The sequence below is a fragment of the Benincasa hispida genome, chromosome 6 (genome assembly GCF_027475165.1).
Source record: "Benincasa hispida cultivar pf3 chromosome 6, pf3_genome.v1.1, whole genome shotgun sequence".
In the NCBI taxonomy this organism is placed as follows: Eukaryota; Viridiplantae; Streptophyta; class Magnoliopsida; order Cucurbitales; family Cucurbitaceae; genus Benincasa; species Benincasa hispida.
In genome coordinates, this window is record NC_143483.1 from 23,729,478 (window position 1) to 23,752,103 (window position 22,626).

At 35.9% G+C, this 22,626-nt stretch overlaps 1 protein-coding gene and 1 long non-coding RNA gene across 5 annotated transcripts in view; one reads left to right on the forward strand and one right to left on the reverse strand.

Moving 5' to 3' along the window:
* LOC120079895 (PH, RCC1 and FYVE domains-containing protein 1-like) overlaps positions 1–22,626 on the reverse strand; it is a 73,819-nt gene that overhangs the window by 45,432 nt on the left and 5,761 nt on the right. For all 4 annotated transcript variants that reach the window (XM_039034340.2, XM_039034343.2, XM_039034342.2 and 1 more), the window contains one exon: positions 6,823–6,969. In XM_039034340.2, the coding sequence (XP_038890268.1) occupies positions 6,823–6,969 (147 nt within the window). The remainder of the gene's footprint in view (positions 1–6,822; positions 6,970–22,626) is intronic.
* On the forward strand, positions 7,424–9,707 carry LOC120079896 (uncharacterized). The gene is made up of 3 exons (XR_016530112.1): positions 7,424–9,090; positions 9,231–9,351; positions 9,470–9,707. It is a non-coding gene; the product is annotated as an uncharacterized LOC120079896 (long non-coding RNA).

A 22,626-nucleotide genomic window follows, 5' to 3' on the forward strand; every position in this document is an offset into this window, starting at 1 on the left:
GACCAGATTTTGACTTGTCATTTGGAGGGTGACGTTTACCATTAAGAGGTCGACAATGTAGTTTCCAACACTGATCCTTCGTGTGCCACTGTTTTTTACGATGCTCACATACTGGGGGTGTTTTGCTAATCTGCTTGTCACCATCAGATCCAGCGGATTTCACCCCAAAGGCAATTGACTCTAGAGTGGTAACACCAGACCCATTCATTGCACTTGACCTATCCTCTTCCAATCTAACCTCTGAATAGACCTCCATGAGGGGGTATCGATTTTTGCCCTAGTATTCGACTCCGAACCGTATCAAATTTGGGGTGCAACCTCGCAAGAAAATCATACACACGCTTAACCTCTTCTATCTTCGAGTACTGAATTCCGTCATGCGGGCAGTTCCAGATGATCTCCGGACATAGATCCATTTCTTGCCATAACAAAGACATTTTGTTGAAGCATGACGTTACATCCATGCTCCCTTGTTTGCACTCATGAACCTATTTAGTATATAGGCGGGATGCATTCTGACGTCTCGAATATAACCGTCGGACCGCATCCCAAATATCTCGTGCGATAGGTGAATAGAGTAAAGGTTTCCCAGTTTGTGGTTCCATGCTACTGATCAACATTGAGGGAAGCAATGAATCCTCTCCCTTCCAAACACGCTCTTGAGGATCCCCAGAACTTGGTCGTGGTACCTCTCCAGTCAAGTACCCAAACTTATGGCATCCCTCAAGAACCATTTTAATTGTTTGGGACCAGGAGAAGTCATTCTGTCCGTTCAACTTCTCTCCCGTGATCATTCCTGCAGAGTTTCCTATAATCCCAGATAAAAGATTAGTAGTAGGAAGAGTAGGAAACATTATTACCAGATTTTCTGAATGGATCAGGACACTGGAAGAATCATGGCCATTCACTTTGTGCAAAAACATCCTGTTCGTGTAGCTTAGGCAGACTGCAAGTTGTTTTCTGTCCAGTTCAAAATTAATTCCGGTTCGATTTACTTGGTTCTAGTTCAATTTTTGGTTCAACATCTGATTTGTCTGGCTTGGTCTACTTGTTTATCTAAAATCTTTTTTTTTTCTGGTTTGGTTCACTCCTGGTTTGGGTTGCTTCTATTGGATTTGGTTTAAAACTCTTTATTTTTGGGTGGATTTCTACTATTTGCTAAATCTTCTACTATGTTACAAGAGCAAATTCATCAAATCCTACAATTGTCAACTACCAATTTTTCATCTAATAATTCATGTGTTTCTTTGACTCACAGGTCCCAAAACATTCTCGTGTAATAATACATCTTTGTGGATTATTGATTCTGGAGCTTCATATCACATGACTAGTTCTTCGTCTTCTTTTAATTCATACTCTCCATTATATTGCAATGAGAAAATTAGAATTGCCGATGGTAGTTTTTCTTCTATTGCAGGAAAAGGAACTATAAATTGACTGAAAATATTTCTCTCCAGTCAGTCTTACATGTTCCAAAATTAGCCTGTAATCTTTTATCCATTTCTAAACTTTCCAAAGATTCCAATTGTCATGTTACATTCTTTGAATCTCATTGTATTTTTCAGGATCAGGATTTGGAGAGGATGATTGAGAGTGCTAAGATGCTTGATGGTCTCTACTACTTTGATAAGGTTTTTTTAGCAATAAAATAACTCAAGGTCTTAGTAGTATCAATTCTCTTTCTGTTAAAGAACAAATTATACTGTGGCATCATAGACTAGAACATCCCAGGTTTCTTTATCTGAAATATTTATTTCCAGATTTATTTGAGGGAATTGATTGTTCATCTCTTGATTGTGAAAGTTGCATTTTCGCGAAGAATCATCGGTCCACATATTTTCCAAAATCTTACAAGGCTTCAAAACTTTTTTATTTAATTCATACCGATGTTTATTACTTTCATTGATGATCATACTTGTTTATCTTGGGTTTATTTAATGGAAAAAAAATCTAAGGTGAAAGACATTTTTAAACATTTTTACAATATGATTGAAACTCAATTTCAAACCAAAATCTGCATTTTACACTCTGATAAGGGAACTGAGTACTTTAATGAGTTTTCTGGTGAATTTTCTAAAAATAAAGGTATCATTCATCAGTCTATATGTCGGGATACTCCCCAACAAAATAGGATTGCTGAAATAAAAAATAGGCATTTACTTGAAGTAGCACATGCTATAATGTTTTCTATACAAGTTCCAAAATATCTATGGGGGGAAGCAATTCTTACGACTACCTACCTAATAAATAGAATGTCTAGTAAGATCTTGAATTTTAAGACTCCCATCGACTGCCTTAAAAAATAATTTCTAACATCCTGCATATATTATGAATTATGCCTCAAAGTTTTTGGGTGTACTACGTATGTTCACATACCCGATCAATTCCAATCCAAACTTGATCATAGGGCTGTTAAATGCATTTTTGTGGGTTACTCTTTAAATAAAAAAGGTTATAAATGTTTTGACCCTTTGACAAAAAAAAAAAACTGTTTGTGAGTATGGATGTGACTTTTTTAGAAAATCAACCTTGTTTTCCCCAAAATTCTCTTCATGGGAGAAGCCAAATTTGGAAGAAAATTTTTGGGATGTTTGTATTCCTTTTTCCAGTCCTAATCGTACAGATGTTACTAGATCTATGATGCCAAGTGTAGAAACTTCTCAATCAGGGGGAGAAATATTACAAAATGATCATATCGATCAAATGCCTGAGTTTAAGTTTTATACTAGAAGAAAATTCAATCAAGGGAACCAAGACAAGATAGTCGGTCCTTCACACGACCAATCTGAGACCCCGACAACTAACACTGGTAATTCTTCTTCTATTCTACTCCTTCAACTACTCAAAGTACTTTTCAAGTAGTGTCTGATCTCGATGCTCCCATTGCCCTTAGAAAAGGTATTTGTAGTTGTAAGAAACATCCTATTGCAAACTTTATGTCATATAAATAAATTATCAAATAATCATAGATCTTCAACATCCAGAATTGATGACTTGTTTGTTCCAAAGAATATACATGAGGCTTCATGGAACTTGGGAAATAGTAGAATTACCTAAGAATAAGAAACCAGTGGGGTGTAAATGGGTGTTTACCATAAGTGTCATGCTGATGGTAGTGTTGAAAGATACAAGGCCAGACTGTTAGCTAAAGGATTCACTCAGACATGGAATTGATTATCAGGAAACATTTGCCCCTGTTGCAAAAATTAACTATATTACAGTTCTTTTGTCTCTTACAGTTAATTTGGATTGGCCATTTTACCAACTTGATATGAAAAATGCTTTTCTGAATGGTGATCTAGGAAGAGGTCTTTATGAGCTTACCACCAGGTTTTGAGGAGATTGATTATAGTAAAATTTGCAGATTAAAAAAAAATTCTCTATAGTTTTAAACAGTCCCCAAGAGCTTGGTTTAAGCATTTTAGATAAGTTGTATCCAGTTATGGGTTTCTTCAAAGTTAAGCAGATCATACATTATTTTATAAACATTCAGAGAATAATAAAATCTCAATTTTTTATTGTTTATGTAGATGATATTATCCTCGCGAATGATGATGAAGCAGGCTTAGCTGATCTCAAGAAAAGACTGGCTTGTGAATTTCAAATTAAGGACTTGGGAACGTTGAAATATTTCCTAGGAATGGTGGAATTTACAAGATCAAAAAAGAGGATCGTTGTTAACCAAAGAAAGTATGTCCTTGACTTACTTAAAGAAACAGGCTTGTTTGGTTGTAAGGTTGCAGAAACTCCTATTGAACCTAATATAAAGCTTCTAACAGCAAAAGCAGAAGAAATAAAGGACAAGGAACGATATCAGAGGCTTGTTGGTAGATTAATTTATCTGTCTCATACACGTCCTGATATTGCATTTGTTGTGAGCATGGTTAGTCAGTTTATGCATGCTTCTGGACCGACTCATTTTGAAGCGGCCTACAGAATTTTGAGATATTTGAAAGGATCTCCTAGAAAAGGTATTCTATTTAAAAGAAATAATCACTTCCAAATAGAAGTCTATACTCACGCAGATTGGGCTGGAAGTACTACAGATAGAAGATCTACCTCTAGTTATTGTTCCTTCATTGGAGGAAATCTAGTTACTTGGAGGAGTAAAAAACAAAATGTGGTGGCCAGAAGTAGTGCTAAGCAAAGTTTAGAGCCTTGGTTCATGGAATTTGTGAAAGCATATGGATCAAAAGGATACTTGAAAAATTGAAGATTTCTTTGACTATGCCTATACGGATTTATTGTGACAATAAAGCTGCAATTTCTATTGCTCATAATCCAGTTCTACACGATAGAACAAAACATATTGAGGTTGATAAGCATTTTATTAGAAAAAGAAAAAAATTGAAGCAGGAGCCATATGTATTCCTTATCTTCCTACATCAGAGCAAATTGTTGATGTGCTAACTAAAGGTCTTCCAAAGAAACAATTTGATAGATTGATTAACAAGCTGGCTATGGAAGACATCTTCAAACTAACTTGAGGGGGAGTGTTGGAATTTCTATATTTGTATATGTTGGAATTTCTATATTTGTATATGAATATCTTTTCCTTTATTATCTTTATTCTTTCCATATTTGTAAAAGGTTTTTCTCCTATATAAGAAGACCTAACCATAACCTATACATATTGTATAAGAGAAAAAGGAGATTAATATTTCCATTCCTCCAATTTCTACATCTATCCATCATCTGCTTCTCCACTGCAAAGTTACCAAAGTTATATGGAAAGAAATCATTGGTGCACTTGGTTGGACCATCATGCCTCCTCATTCTGTTTTTGATCGGCTCAAAATGTCACCAATCGACCACCCATTCAATGCCACCAAATAAATATTAGGTGTTCTGATATCATGCTGAAAATGTATTTTCTTTCTTATTTCTTTTAGAAAGAAAGGATTACTTAAATAGAAGAAACACCCATTAAAAATAAGGAAAACAAAAAATGCAACAAATACAACACAATAAATGCAATGAAGATATTAACGAAAAAGTGAATAATCAACAGATTTTTCTCTTTGTTTGGCTTGATTTGTTTTGGTTCGATTAGTCTCTTAGTTTCTTATGGCCCTTTCCAAATTTTTGTGCTTCTTAGTTGGAGGTGTTTTTTCTTTTTGGCCTATGTTCTTCATTAATTGTACTTGTCTCCAATATTTGTCTTCTATTTCGAGATCTTTGTATTTTGGAGTAGTAGTCTCTCTTCATTATATCAATAAAATTTTTGTTTCTATTTCTTAATAAATTACCTTTGTAACAAGTTGTGCATGATAAACATATACTTCAGCTTAAAGGGGGAGTGTTATAGTATATATGTAAATCCTAAGCTTATTAGTTTTTTGTCCTTTATTTTAATTTTACTAATTCTTAGTTTAGGGCTTCCAAGTATTCCTATCTATATTGAACTCTAATGTATAGAATGAGTAAGGTGTTCTCTCACATTATTGAGTATTACGTTACCAGAAAGCCAGTTGCCGTTAAAAATATATACATATATAACTAATCATTAGATAAATAAGAGGCCAAAACTTGAAACAACCATATTTGAGTTCGACATGAGTGAAATGCAGTGGAAATATTACAAGAATTTCCTTGCACCTTCAAATTCAAAGTAAGCTCTCTTGTAGTTCCAAAATTTCATAAATAAGAATGAAAAAAAATCAAACAAACACAACATCAATTCAATATTTGAACTACACCCTCAAACAGACAGGCATCGTGTTATCGCCAGAACCCAGATCTTTCTTTTGTAACAGAGAAAGGCCACTTACCCTCATAAATATATAATTGGTTTTTCCTCTACATCAGACTTTGGTATTTTTAGTTATGCTTATTTTTCAGGGAAAACAAGTTATTGGTTTTTTTATTGAATCTAAAAGTAAAAAGAAAAGAAACAAAAGAGAGGAGAAGAAAGAACCCACTTACTTATGACATGTGAAGCTTAGAAAGAAACATAATTTGTATAATGTTGGGAATATGTGATGTAGTTCAACTTAGTTGCATGTGAAAACAAAGGGAGAAGATATTAGGAACCAATGTAGTATAGGATGTCTTTGTCTCATATTAATTAGAATGGGATGATCAATGTGGTACTTAAGTGGCTTAGCTCTCCCACCCCAATAGCTAGCTTTTGGGATGTGGTTCTCCAAGGTACTTAAATACCTAAGAATTGTGTTAGACTTAATTGTTGACGTTCTAGAATGGAACTGGCAGAAAGTTCTGATTGGGTGTGGCCCAGTGAAGTACCACCGAGACGTCGGCTTTTTGGGGATGGGGTATTATTAGGAACCAAGGTAGTATGGGATCCCTTTGTCCCACATTGGTTAGAATGGGATAACCAATATGGTACTTAAGTGGCTTGGCTATCTCATCCCCAATAGCTAGCTTTTGGTATGTGGCCAAGATGCTTAAGTACTTAAAAGAATATGGGCATAAGTGGTAAAGTTTGTTGATGATTGAAATAATATTATTATGTGACACTAACTGAATAACAGATCTTTCCTTACTATTTTTCTAAGGACAGATCACTTGACTCTACAACATTTGGGTATCAAGGAAATTCATAGGATTAAATCCTAAGTAGATAGCCACCTACCATGGATTACATGACCTCTTAGCCCTTTATCAAGGCCATGCCCCCTATTTACTACTAATTCAATCCATGTTAGTTAGCTGCTTTCCTTACTATTTTACCATATATTTTTTACCATTGATGTTATAAGTAAAAAGTGAGAAGGAATATGATGGAAAATATTAGAAAATGAGAAACATAATAAAAATAATTCTTACAAAAGCAAACCCATACATAAAAAAGACTCTAACCTGAGCCGCTAGGGATTTAATAACTTCCTTGGCCGATTTGCATTTTTCAGCTTCATCTGCAGCTATTGTAGTAACCTCCATCAATTTCTTTGAGGTTTTCTCGAGTTCAGCTTCAAGATTTTTGGACTTGCAAGTCAGCTCTTGCACCTACCAATCAATTTCTAGTTCATGATCAGTAATGCACTCAAAGCAAAATTCAAAAAGTAAATCTAAAAATAGCTGAAAGTTCATTAACGTGGGCCATGTCTTCAATTATTCACATGCTTTTTTCTTTTACACTACACTACTTCCTGACTTACAAAATAAGCTAAGGCCCAACTAAACAGGACCAGCCCACCAACTTTCAGGCCCATTCTATTCTTGTCATAAAGGATACGATACTTTTCATTAAAATAACGAAAAGAGACTGATTCTCAAAATATAAAGAAACAAAAATATGAAAAATAAAATAAAATAAATAAAACTAGGCTGAAAAGGCAAAGTCAATCCAAATTAAGTACAAATTCTAGATGGAAAAGTTATCAAAGAACATAGAGAGAGAACCCCAAGTGGAGGCATTAATCCAAATGACTTCAAAGTTATCAACCCATTTAAATTATTTATCTTAAAAACTCTTTGATTTCTCTCAAATAAAAAATCAGCAAGGAAGGCTTTCACCACATTTATTGTTGATTTATGCAAATATTTTATTTTTATTTAATTTTATTTGCTGTAATTATTCTGTAGAATTCTTTCCTTTTCGATCAATATTTTTCTTATTTCATTTAGTATGTATTCTATTTAAGTTAGGGATTTATGCCCTTGTAATATTAAGGAAAAGTGAAATATTTTCACATGGTATCAGAGAATCAAACAAAAAAAAATCCTAACCCTAATTTTAGTACTGCCACTGTCGTAACCAGCCACTGTCGTACCCAGCCCCGCTGCCGTCGTCACGAGTTGTCGTCGTTTCCGCATGTTTCCACCTATCTACATGTTTCCTTCGATCGTTTCCTTCTATCGATCCGAGCAGATCTGATCCGCACGTTTTTTGCTGATCCGAGCAGATCTGATTCGGTTCGAGCAACACTGCCGCCGTTTACAACCTCTGCCGATTTCGATCCGTGCATTTCTGCTGATTCCGCCATCGATTCTTGCTCGTTTTCTACCACGATTTTATCCTAGATCAGCTCGCCAACGCCACCGTACGACTGCCTTATCTCTTCTGCCGTCGTCAATTGGTTTTCCAATCACATCCTCTCAGATTTGGTCTTCCCATTCGCGAGTGTGTTGTTAAGATCCAATTACACACAACATGTCCGACGAAAAATCATTGATGGCCAAAGTTTCCGACGATCGTAAACTTTCAAAAATCCAAGTCACCACAATTCGACTTAATGGGGACAACTTCCTCCGTTGGTCCCAAAGCGTTTGGATGTATATTCGTGGACAAGGGAAGATTGGGTATCTTACCGGTGAAAATAAGACACCGGCCAAGACAGATCCGTTGTCGATGCTGAAAATTCCACGGTCATGACATGGTTGGTCAATTCCATGAATGAAAAAATATGTTCCAACTACAAGTGTTATTGTACCACAAAGGACTTATGGGATAATGTCAACTAAATGTATCCAGACCTTGACAACCAAGTGGAGTTTGAATCTCAAGCTAGGTGATATCCGACAAGAAGGAGATATAGTTACACAGTACTTTCACAAGCTAACAAGAATTTGGCAAGACTTGCAAGACTTAGATCTTAAGTTATGAATGGGAATCGACTAAGGATCAAGCACACTACAAGAAGGTGGTGGAGGACAGTCGTGTTTACAAATTTCTCACTAGTCTCAATGATGAATTCGAAGATGTTAGAAGTAGAGTTACTTGTAGAGAACCTCTTCCCTACATCAATGAAGCTTTTTCTGAGGTTTGCAGGGAGAAAAGTCGTCGAAGTCTTATGTTGGGCAAGAAAAGCACAGACTCTATGAGACATCTGCCTTGATGACTGAAACCACTGCCAATAAGGCTTCTCTGCCATCAAACAAACCCCAAGTATGGTGTGAGCATTGTAACAAACCTCACCATACTCGTGAGACCTGTTGGAAAATCCATCGAAAGAATGCAAACAGGAAGAAAAACAAGCCAAGTGATAAAGGTAACATCAATCCGCACGTCCCATTGTTAATAGTGCCGACTCCAATCCATTTAATAAAGAGCAAGTTGATCAACTCCTGAAGCTGTTAAAGTCAATTCGCCATCGGGTAATCCTAGTACTTCCATGGCACAAACAGGTAACTTCCTCGAGCTTTCTTTTTGTCTTAATTCATCTCCTTGGATCATAGATTCTGGAGCTTCAGACCATATACTAGTATATCTCATTTTTTTTATTCATATTCCCTTCCGTATAGCACTAAGAAAATTCGACTTGCAGATTGTAGTTTCAATTCTATTGCAGGAAAAGGAACTATTCGTCTGACAGAAAAATTACATTACACTCCGTGCTCCATGTCCCTGAATTAGCTTGTAATTCATTATCTGTGAGTTCTTCAAAGGTAATCTTAGAAGCCCTATTTCCTAGTTATGAGCATGCTTACTTGGTTGCTGAAATTAATGAAATTAAAGTACGTAAGATTCTAATTGTTTCCGCTTGTTGATTGTCAACACCAACAGATTGGACGTGCTAGTCTACTTGATGGTCTTTATTACTTTGATGACTCTCCGACTAGTGATAAAAAAGATCAGGGGACTTAAGTTCTGTTAATTCTTCTTCTGTTCAAGAATCAATTATGTTATGGCATTTTAGACTAGGATATCCCAGTTTCTTCTATTTGAAGTTTTTGTTCCCAAACTTATTTAAAGGAATTGATTGTTCAAATTGTCAATGTGAAAGTTGTATCTTTGCTAAAAATCATTGGGTCCCATATTTATCAAAACCTTACAAGGCCTCTAAATCGTTTTACTTAATCCACAGTGATGTTTGGGGTCCCTCAAAAGTTTTGACACATAGCGGAAAACGTTGGTTTGTTACATTTATTGATGATCACACTCGATTAATGTGGGTTTACTTGTTTACAAAAAAGTATGAAGTCAAAGATATCTTTGTTTGCTTTTATAACATGGTTAGAAATCAATTTCAAACTAAACTAAGCATTCTACACTCTAATAACGGGACCGAATATTTCACTGAATTTTTAGTTGATTTCTTTGAGTAAAAGGGTATTTCTCACCAGTCCACTTGTCGTGATACTCCCCAACAAAATGGTATTGTTGAACGGAAAAATAGACATTTACTTGATGTTGCTCGTGCTATTTTGTTTTATATGCATGTTCCTCAGTAATTGTGGGGTTATGCAGTTCTCACAGCTGCCTATCTTATAAATCGAATGCCTTCTAAAATCTTGGATTTTAAAACACCTTTAAATCAATTTAAGATTTATTTTCCTATTGTTCGTTTGTGGTCTGATTTACCGCTTAAAGTCTTTGAGTGTACCGCTTACATATCCCCAGTTTTTCTCAGTCTAAACTTGATACTAGAGCTCTTAAATGTATTTTCCTTAGATATGCCTATGATAAAAAGGGATACAAGTGTTTTGACCCTCTCACTAGAAAATACATTGAAAGTATGGATGTGGTGTTTTGGAAAACAAATCTTTTTTTGATAAAAACTCTCTTCAAGGGAGATATCCAACTTAGAAGATAATTTTCGGGATACATCTCCACTTCCTTCTGTCATTTATCACGAAAGTAGTAGGCTCGTAATGCCAAACATGGGAAATTCAACTTCAGGGAGAGAAACACTTCGAAGAGATCTCACTAATCGACATCCTGAACTTTAGGTTTATACTAGAAGGGCATTAAATCAAAATAATCAAGATCAAAGAGGCGACATGCCACAAACCCAATCAGATGCCCTGACAAATGATGTGAAAATTTAGGTAATTCTCATTCTATCCCATCTCCTCATCCACTCAAAATCCCTTGTCTGATCTTGACATTCCGATAGCCCATAGGAAAGGTATACATTGATGTACTAAATACCGTATTGCAAACTACCTTTCTTAGCATAGACTGTCTAATGATTATAGAGCTTTCACATCTAGGATAACAAATTTATTTGTGCCAAGGAATATATAGAAAGTCTTGAATGATCCGAATTGGAACTTAGCAGTTATGGAAGAGATGAGTGCTCTAGAAGAAAATGGCACATGGGAAGTTGTTGAGCTTCCAAAAGATAAGAAAACAGTAGGATGTAAATGGGTATTCACTATAAAGTGCAAAGTTGATGGGAGTGTTGAAAGATACAAAGCGAGGTTGGTTGCTAAAGGCTTTACGCAAACCTATGGGATTGATTATGACGTAGTTGTATTGTTAACTAGTTGTAGTTGAATTTAAGTTGTTAGAATTGAATTAATTGTTTCTTGAGGCTTTAACCTATTGTAACAACCAGCTGTAACAGAAGCAGTTTATTACCTTCTTTAATAGGTATCTTCCTTATGTTGATCGGCTCCCTAGGTTAACAACCACCTAATGTATATAAATACGCCTTTGTGCCTTCATTTTTAGTCATTAATAAAAGAAGTATTCTAGAATTCTTGAAGCAATACTTTAGCTGGTATCAGAGCGCCGATCCAATGCGAACTCTTCTTGGATCTCAATCTCAAATGGACATGGAAGCATCCTCTTCAACCAAAGTTGTTGAAGCTTGTTTGTTAACAGTGGAGAAGTCTATCATCAAAATGAGAGGTGAAATGGGTGAGTTAGGATCCATGTTAGCCCAAGTTCTTAGCCGAATGAATATTCAAACCGAAGGGGACAGTCACGAATATGTGGAAATACCAAACAAAGGTGGAATCCGGATCCAAGAACCTCAAAATTCTGGTATGAATAAGGCAAAAGGTGAAGAAGTGGCCATTCTTGATAAACAAGAACCACCAAGAAACTATGAGAAGACCAAGATTAACGAAGTATTTAATCAAGAAACTAGACAAAACAGAAATGTAGCTCCAAGAAACCTATACCAAGCAAGATTCAGACACCAAGAACTTCATGAAGGAAGTTGTATGTTGCAAGATTCTGATTCTTCGAGTGAAGGAGAGAGCTACTTGGGTGGTTTACACGAGAGAACGAGTTTTCACCGCGGAGGACAACTAGTTCATCATAGTAATACCAAGTACAAGATGAAAATCGACCTCCTTAGTTTTGATGGATGGTTGGATGTAGAAGAATTTCTTGATTGGGCTTCAAAGGTAGAAAACTTTTTTGAATATGCCAACATTCCGGATGACAAGAAAGTTAAACTTGTAGCATTCAAGTTTCAAAGAGGTGCATCGACTTAGTGGGATCAACTTGAAACCAATCAGCGTTACTATGGTAAATCTCCAATCAAATCTTGGCCGAAACTCTTGAAATTAATGAAGAAAAGGTTCCTTCCCTTAAACTATCAACAAAGACTTTACAACCAATATCAACGTTGTAAACAAGGGGATCGATTTATCTTTTGATTACACGGAAGAAATTCATAGACTTGGTGCTCGAAATAACCTTCCTAAATCAGAATAACAATTGGTTTCAAGATTCGATTTTGGCCTTCAAGAAGAGATTCAAGAAGTTGTCAAGTTACACCCGGTAGCATATTTGGCGGATGCCATCACTCTTGCAGCAACAATTGAAGAAAGCACCGAGCTAAAACCAACAAAGACGTATCAAAGAAGACAACCTTGGGAAAGGCAGCAACAATCTTTCAAAAGAGTAACCACTGATCAGACACGGTTGAATGCTTCAGGGGCAATAACAAACCAGCAAACCAAGAAGGATGAGTTTCCTCCTAAAACCTCAAATGCCTAAGGGACTGAAAGCAACACTCTCAAGAGGAACTCGAATCCTTATCAAAGGGCAACACTAGGCAAATGTTTTCGATGTGGGCAACAAGGCCACTTGTCCAATGGCACCCTCACCGGAGAACTTTAGCCATTCAAGAAGAAGATGCCTTCGATGAAGCCGACTGTGATGAGGACAACTTAGATGACCCTACAACGGTACAACCAAATGACGGCGACCAACTTTCTTGTATTCTTCAACTAGTCTTGATAACTCCTGAGGCAGAAAACCATTCCCAAAGGCATGCTCTTTTCCGCACAAGATGCACGATTAATGGAAGAATTTTCCAAGTAGTCATAGACAGTGGAAGCACCGAGAATATCGTTTCCAAGAAGCTAGTTTCTGCCCCTAACCTTACAGCTGAACCACACCCCAATCTTTATAAGGTAAATTGGATTACTAAAAAATGAGAAACAGCAGTCGAGGAGATTTGAACAGTACCCCTGTCCATCGGCAATGTATATCAAGATCAAATTATGTGTGTTGTTCTTGAAATGGACGTTTGTCATGTCCTCTTAGGCCGAGCATGGCAATACGACAATAGAGCACTTCACAACGGACGAGATAATACATACGAATTTAGTTGGATGGGAAAAAAAGTGGTCCTCCCCATCCGATAAGCAAGTCACCACAAATAAGGTACCTTCTTCCTCAACTAAACAACTTTTTCTATTATCTCTAGGCAAGGATCTTTTACACTCTAAAGAACAATCTCTTTTAGCCTTTATAGTAAAGCAAGATCCTTTTGAATCATCCAATATTGACCATCTAGATCCACAAAGTTCTCATTTATTAGAAAGTTCCCCTCTATTTTAGAAGAACCAAAAACTCTACCTCACCTTAGAAACATACAGCACCACATTGATTTATTTTCGGGTAGTATTTTACTAAATTTACCCCACTATCGCATGAGCCCTAAAGAATATGAAGCTCTACATAATGAAATACATAATCTCTTAGATAAAGGGCATATACGGAGTCTTAGCCCATGTGCTGTCCCGGCATTGCTTGCACCCAAGAAAGATGGTTCGTGGTGATTTTGTGTTGATAATAGGGCAATTAACAAGATAACCATCAAATATAGGTTCCCTATCCCTAGATTGTCGAACCTTCTAGATCAATTTGGGGGAGCATCCATATTTTCTAAAATAGATCTTAGAAGTGGATAACACCAAATTAGAATAAGGTTTGGAGATGAGTGGAAAACTGCCTTCAAAACAAACAAAGGACTTTTCGAATGGCTAGTCATACCTTTTGGCCTTTCTAATGCCCCTAGTACCTTTATGATGTACATAATGAAATACATAATCTCTTAGATAAAGGGCATATACGGAGTCTTAGCCCATGTGCTGTCCCGGCATTGCTTGCACCCAAGAAAGATGGTTCATGGTGATTTTGTGTTGATAATAGGGCAATTAACAAGATAACCATCAAATATAGGTTCCCTATCCCTAGATTGTCGAACCTTTTAGATCAATTTGGGGGCGCATCCATATTTTCTAAAATAGATCTTAGAAGTGGATAACACCAAATTAGAATAAGGTCTGGAGATGAGTGGAAAACTGCCTTCAAAACAAACAAAGGACTTTTCGAATGGCTAGTCATACCTTTTGGCCTTTCTAATGCCCCTAGTACCTTTATGATGTACATAATGAAATACATAATCTCTTAGATAAAGGGCATATACGGAGTCTTAGCCCATGTGCTGTCCCGGCATTGCTTGCACCCAAGAAAGATGGTTCATGGTGATTTTGTGTTGATAATAGGGCAATTAACAAGATAACCATTAAATATAGGTTCCCTATCCCTAGATTGTCGAACCTTCTAGATCAATTTGGGGGAGCATCCATATTTTCTAAAATAGATCTTAGAAGTGGATAACACCAAATTAGAATAAGGTCTGGAGATGAGTGGAAAACTACCTTCAAAACAAACAAAGGACTTTTCGAATGGCTAGTCATACCTTTTGGCCTTTCTAATGCCCCTAGTACCTTTATGCGCTTAATGAATCAAATTTTATTGCCTTATCTCAATAAATTTGTAGATGTTTACTTCGATGTCATCTTAATTTATAGTTGTTCTTATGAACCTCATCTTGAACACCTGCATATTATCTTTACTGTTTTAAAAGAAAATGCGTTGTACATAAATTTTAAAAAATGCTATTTTCTTAGAATCAACTATTTTTTTAGGGTTCTCAATAAATTCTAAAGGAGTTATTGTAGATCCAAAGAAAATTGAAGCAATTCTTGATTGGCCCCAACCTAAATCCGTTAAGGAGTTTCAAAGTTTTTTAGGTTTAGCCTCATTTTATAGAAATTTCATACGAAATTTCAGCATACTAGCTAATCCTCTCACTGCTTGTTTAAAAGCTCACATTCCTTTTGTTTGGGTGAGGAGCAAAGTGCAAGTTTTGATGAACCCAAGAAAGCTTTTAAGTACAACTCCAATTCTTGGATTTCCAAATTTTCAAAAACCTTTTGAAGTGTCTGTAGATGCTTCAGATGTGGGAATAGGAGCAGTACTTAGTCAAGATAAACACCCTAGAGAGTCTTTTAGCAAAAAATTGAGTTCTCCTAGACAAAATTGGTCAACATATGAGCAAGAACTTTATGCCTTGTCCGAGCCTTAAAGCAATGGGAACATTATCTCCTTGGGAAAGAATTTATATTATTAACTGACCATTTTTCTTTAAAGTTTTTGCATTCTCAAAGTTCTATCAATCGCATGCATGCTAGATGGCTTCAATTCCTCCAACAGTTCGATTTTGTCATCCAACACACTCCAGGTAATGTCAATAAAGTTGCGGATGTCTTAAGTCAAAAAGGTACACTTCTAACTTTACTTCAAGGTGAAATTGTAGCTTTTAACCATTTACATGAATAATATTCTACCGATTCTGATTTTAAAGACATTTGGTATGCTTGTTCAAATCATCTTCTGGCCAAAGACTTTCATATTTTTTATGGCTTTCTTTCTAAAAATGACACTCTATGCATCCCACACACTTCACTTAGAGAGTCACTTCTAAAAGAAGCCCATTCGGGTGGTTGACACTTCAGTAAAGATAAAACCTTAGCATTCCTTTCTTCTAAATTCTTTTGGCCACAATTGAAAAAGGATGTTGCAAATTTCGTCAAACGATGTTTCATTTGTCAAACTTCCAAAGGATCTAGTTTAAACAAAGGTCTCTACTCACCTCTCCCTATACCTATTAATATTTGGGAAGACCTCTCCATGGACTTTGTCCTTGGTTTACCTCGAACTCAACGAGGATTTGATTCTATTTTGGTAGTTGTGGATAGGTTTAATAAAATGGCACATTTCTTAGCTTGCAAAAAAACTAATGATGCTTTGAATGTGGCAAATTTATTTTTTAGGGACATTGTACATCTACTAATATTGAATCTTTCTCAGATGCCGATTGGGCAGGATCTAAAGAAGACAGAAGATCAACCTCAGGGTATTGTGTTTTTGTTGGTGGTAATTTGATTTCTTGGAAGAGTAAGAAGCAAGATGTGGTGCTACGTTCAAGTGCAGAATCAGAATATAGAGCAATGGCACAATCTGTGTGTGAATTGATTTGGATATATGAACTTCTTGTTGAGTTGGGATTTGAAATCATCACACCAACAAAGTTATGTGATAATCAAGCAGCACTTCATATTGCGTCTAATCTAGTATTTCATGAAAGGACTAAACATATTGAAGTTGATTGCCATGTACGTGAGAAAATTCAACAAGGGTTGGTACCTACAGGATATGTGAAGACTGGAGGACAATTAGGAGATATCTTCACGAAAGCATTGGATGGAAGCGTATAGATTATCTATGTAACAAGTTGGGCATGATTAACATATATGCTCCAACTTGAGGGGGAGTGTTTTTATTCTATAGTTAGGGTTTTCCATTTTTGTAAATATTTTGTGATATTTTCTTTTGCTATACTTTGTACACTTGTATATATTCATATCTTTGATGAATGAATAAAGTTATTCTGATTCTTTCTCAAACCTAAGAGTTTTACAAACCCATTGTAACAACCAGCTGTAACAGAAGCAGTTTATTACCTTCTTTAACAGGTATCTTCCTCAGGCTGACCGGCTCCCTAGGTTAACAACCACCTAATATATATAAATAGGCCTTTGTGCCTTCATTTCTAGTCATTAATAAAAGAAGTATTCTTGAATTCTTGAAGCAATACATCAGATTATCATGAAACATTTTCTCTAGTTGCAAAAATCAATTCCATTAGAGTGTTGTTATCTATAGCAATTAAATTTGAGTGGCATCTTTATCAACTTGATGTGAAAAATGTCTTCCTTAATGGTGAGCTTGAAGAAGAGGTATTTATGAATTTACTACCTGGTTTTGAAGCCAACCTTGGAACCAACAAAGTGTGCAAGTTAAAGAAATCCCTCTATGACCTCAAGCAATCTCCTAAAGTGTGATTTGGATGTTTTGAGAAAGCAGTGACAGGTTATCAATTCCGTCAGAGTCGTGCATATCACACCATTTTCTACAGACATATTAGTCATGATAAGATGGTTGTTTTAATAGTTTATGTTAATGATATTATTCTCACAGGTAATGATGAAGCTGAGATGAACAACTTGAAGGGCAAACTAGCTAATGAAATCCAAATTAAAGACCTAGGAACCTTAAAATACTTCCTAGGGATGGAATTTGCTAGGTCAAAATAGGGTATCCTTGTTAATCAAAGAAAATATGTCATTGATTTACTTGAAGAGACGGGCTTACTTGGTTGTCGTACAACAAAAACTCCTATTGAGCCAAACTTAAAATTGCAAGCTACAAAGGATACTAAGATAAAAGACAAGGAAAAATATCAAAGACTTGTGGGAAGACTTATTTATCTATCTCATATTTGTCCAGATATTGCTTTTGTTGTCAATATGGTAAGCTAGTTCATACATGCCCCAGGGCCAACCCACTTTGAAGTTGTCTACAGAATTCTAAGATATTTGAAAGGGACTCCAGAAAAAGGGATACTACTTAAGAAGAATGGTCATTTACACGCGAAAATTTACACTAACGTTGATTGGGCAGGTAGTACCATAGATAGGAGATCAACTTCTGGCTATTGTTCCTTTGTTGGAGGTAATCTAGTTACATGGCGAAGCAAAAAACAAAATGTGGTAGCCAGGAGTAGTGCTTAAACAGAATTCAGGGCTTTAGCATATGACATTTGTGAGGGTATATGGATAAAAAGATTATTAGAAGAATTGAAATTTATCCAAGTAATGCGAAAACGGGTTTACTGTGACAATAAGACCGTCATCTCCATAGCACATAACTCAGTCCTACATGATAGGACAAAACATATAGAGGTTGATAAACACTTTATAAAGGAGAAGATTGATACTGGAGTAATATGCACTACCTATCACCCTACAACAAAGCAAATTGTTGATGTACTGACAAAGGGGCTTCCAAAATTACAATTCGAAAAATTGATTAGCAAGCTGGCAATAGAAGATATCTCTAACCAGCTTGAGGGGAGTGTTGATTTATGCAAATATTTTATTTTTATTTGGTTTTATTTGTTGTAATTATTCTGTAGGATTCTTTCCTTTTCTGTCAATATTTTCCTTATTTCATTTAGTCTGTATTCTATTTAAATTAGGGCTTTATGTGCTTGTAATATTAAGGAAAAGTGAGAATTATTTTCACATTTATCCATAGTAATTAAGAATTAGGCTTCAAATGTGGACCAACAAAAACCTGCATGACATTTTCTTTGAACATTTTCACCAAACACCCATTGTAAGTTAAACTAAACAAAGAAGACAACGGCCACCACAAGACTTGGAAAAACGAAGCTAAAAAAAGGGAAGTTGCAGAGCTCACTTTGAACTTTTGACCTCCACAAGGCTTTACAAAATGCCTTATTCATAGGATCATAGATGGCCAAATGCTTAAAAAGGGAGTGCAAAGAAAATTTTTGGGAGGACTCCAAAGGCCAAATTCTACAAAGTGGAAGAACAACCACTCTTTTGTCAGACAAAGACCTTGCCAAAAGCTGAAGCTCAAAATCTCATCCTCTTTCAACAGCATTTTTTGGATTATATAGTCCTCAAGGTGTAGTTGTTGATCCTAAAATATTCAAACTATAAAAGATTGGCAAGCCTTAAACTCCTGTCAAAGATGTTCAATGCTTTCTAGATTTAGCATCATTTTACAGGAAGTTCATCAAAGATTTTAGTACTTTGGCAACACCTTTAATCGAATGCTTAAAAAAGGGTAAATTTATTTGGACTAAACTTCAAGAGGATAATTCTGAAAATCGAAATTAGAATTATGTTCCACCCCGGTTTTAATACTTCCTGATTTTAACAAAGTTTTTGAAGTGGTTGTTGATGCTTTGAGCATAGGAGTAGGAGCTATTTTGTCTCAAGAGAACCACCCAACTGAGAAATTTGGTGAAAAGTCGAGTGAATCTAGACAAAGGAAAGCACTTATGAACAAGAACATTATGCCCTAATGAGATCAATAAAGCAATGGGAACACTATCTTTTAGGAAAGGAATTCATACTTTCTTACAAATATTTATGCCCTAATGAGAACACTAATGCAATGGGGACCTATCACTAAAATATCTTCACTCTCAACGGCACATCAATAGAATGGATGCTAGGTGGATTACTTTCTTACAAAGATTTGATTTTCTCATTAAACATACAGCTGGAAATATAAACAAGGTTGTTGAGGATCTAAGTAGAAAACACTATTAGCCCAAATTATATGCAAAGGAAAAAGATTTTTCTCATATTTGGTCCAACTGTTGCCATAATATCATACTGAAGATTTTGAAGGTTACTTGTTCAAAGGAAATCACACATGCATTCCACATAGTAAGGGAGGTCCTCATCCAAGAATTACATGTTGGAGGATTGAGTGGCCACCTTGGCAGAGATAAGACCTTTGATTTGGTATCTAAAAGATACTTTTGGCCTCAAAGTCGAAAGGATGTACATAACTTTGTTAAGCATTGCTTTGTTTTTCATGCACAAAATAATGGGTTATATACTCCATTACCCATTCCTAATTCCTCTCTATGGACTTTAAACTTGGTCTACCTAGAACTCAAAGTGTCAATGACTCTATTATGGTAATGGTGGATCGTTTAGCAAAGTGTCACACTTTGTGGCATGCAAAAAAATGTTGATGCTTTGGGCATAGCCAATTTAGTTTTCAAAGAGATTGTAAGACTCCATGGCATTCCAAAAACCATAGTGTTCGACCATGATGTCAAATTCCTAAGTCATTTTTGGGAAACACTTTGGGAAAAAATTGATACAAGACTTCGACTTAGTTCTACAAGTCATCCACAAACGAATGGGCAAATCTAGATGACTAACCGTACTTTGAGCAATTTGATTTGATGTCTGTGGAGAAAAGCCGAAACAATGGGATCTCATACTTTCAGTAGAATTTGCTTTCAATCATATGAAAAATAGATCTAAAGGGAAGTCACCATTTGAAGTAGCTTACACTAAGCTTCCTCGTTTGACTGTAGACTTGGCTAAGCTACCTTCTACATTGGATTTTAATCTGGAAGCTGAAGAAATGGCAAGGCGAGTGGAAGGATTACATAAGGAGGTCCATGATCACTTGGAAAGACATATGCTAATTGCTACCTATAAGAAGAAAGCAGACGAACACAAGTGGCTGCAAGTATTTGAAGTTGGAGATTTAGTTATGATACATTTGAGCCAGAATAGACTACCAATGGGAACTTATCACAAATTCCACCCTCGAAAGATTGGACCATACACGGTCATAGAAAAGTTTGGAGACAATGCCTACAAAATTTCTTCCACTATCATACCAGATCTCCTCAACTTTCAATGTCTCTGATTTATCCATTTATCATACTTCAGATGCTTTCTAGTTAGCTTCATAACTCGAGGACAAGTTTTCTAAAAGAGGAGAGAATTGATGTAATATGTACCATGTTTGAGACTTAAGGCCCACGGATGTTCTACTTTTTTTTAAGCTTTTCTGTTTTCTAGTTATTCTATTTTTAAAACAAGTTTAATTACTTCCACCTATTCTTCTTGATCCTAAATCCTTGAAATGCATATGCTTAGGTTATTCTCGTGTTCAAACAGGGTATCATTGTTATTGTCCTACTTTTAACAGGTACCTTGTCTCTTCTGATATTACGTTTTTCAAAGATATGCCCTTTAGTCCATTACTGTCAAGCTAGTTCCTCCTATGTTTATTCCTTCTCGTCCACTCATTACTCAAGTCTACTCTAGGCGACTACCAACAACCTTTAAGCACATGTCCTATACATGTGGCTTCTTCAACATCTGATCCAAGATCAAGTGATGAGCTTCTCACTGCCCTTTGAAAAGGTATAAAAAGTTGTACTTATCTTATTTCTTTGTTTGTTTCGCATAACCAATTCTCATTGCCCACATATTCTTTTATTACATCCCTTGATTCCACCTCTACCCCTAACTTTGTTCATGAAGCTTTATCTCATCCTGGCTGGCGTAGTGTAATGATTAAGGAGATGACTACTTTAGATGATAATGGTACTTGGATTTAGTCTCTCGTCCTGCAAGAAAGAAGGCAACTAGGTGTAAATGGATGTTTGTCATCAAGATTAACCCTGATGGATAAATGGCTCGTTTGAAAGCTCGTCTTGTTGCCAAAGGCTATGCCCATATCTATAAGAGTAAATATTCTAATACGTTCTCTCTTGTTGCTAAATTAACTTCCATCTAACTATTTCTTTTCATGGATGCTACTCATGCTTGGCCTTTGCATCAGCTTGACATTAAGAATACGTTTTTGCATGGTATTCTTCAGGAGGAAGTTTATATGAAGCAACCACCTAAATTTGTTGCTCAGAGGGAGAGTGATAAAGTATGTTTCCTTAGAAAATCTTTATATGGATTGAATCAAAGTTCACGTGCATGATTTGGTAAGTTTAGTCAAGCACTTGAACAATTTGTATAAAGAAAAGTATCTCTGATCATTATGTTTTCTACCGACAATCTGATAATGGTATTACTCTGTTTGCATACGTTGATGATCGTTATCACTGGAAATGATATATTAGATATATCCTCTCTCAAGAATTTTCTTCATGGTCAATTGAATTAAGGATTTGGGACAATTGAAGTATTTTTTGCGTATTGAAGTAATGAAAAGCAATAGAAGTATTTATTTGTCACAACGAAAATAGGTATTTGATTTATTGTTTAGACAGGAAAGCTAGGAGTCAAACGATGTAATACTCCAATGATGCCAAATGTGCTACTGGCTAAAGAAGGAGAGTAATTTAAACATCCTGAGAGATATAGAAGATTAGTTGAAAAGTTAAATTATTTAACAGTGACACGACCAGACATCACATAATCTACAAGTATTGTGAGTCAGTTTATATCTTCCTCTACAATGGATCAATTGGGCTGCAGTAGAACATTTCTATGTTATCTAAAAGTTACACCTAGACGTGAGAACTTATATAAAGATCATGGTCATACAAGAGTTTGAATGTTTTTCATATCCTAGTTATGCTGGATCTCAAGAAAATAGGAGATCAACCTTTGGATATTGTGTTTTTGTAGGAAGAAATTTAGTGTCGTGGAAGAGTAAGAAACGTATTGTAATTTCACATTCGAGTGTTGAGTTGTAATATAGAGCCATGGCACAATCCCTGTGTGGAATAGTGTGGATACACCAACTTTTATCCGAGATGGACTTCAACTAGATTATGGTGTGATAATCATGCTGCAATTTTCACATTGCGTCCAACCCAGTGTTTCATGAGCTAACTAAGCATATTGAGGTAGATTGTCATTTTATTCGTGAGAAAATACAAAAATTGGTGTCCAAAGGATATGTGAAGACTAGAGAACAATCGGGAGATATCCTAACCAAAGTTGTAAATTGAGCAAGAATGAACTATC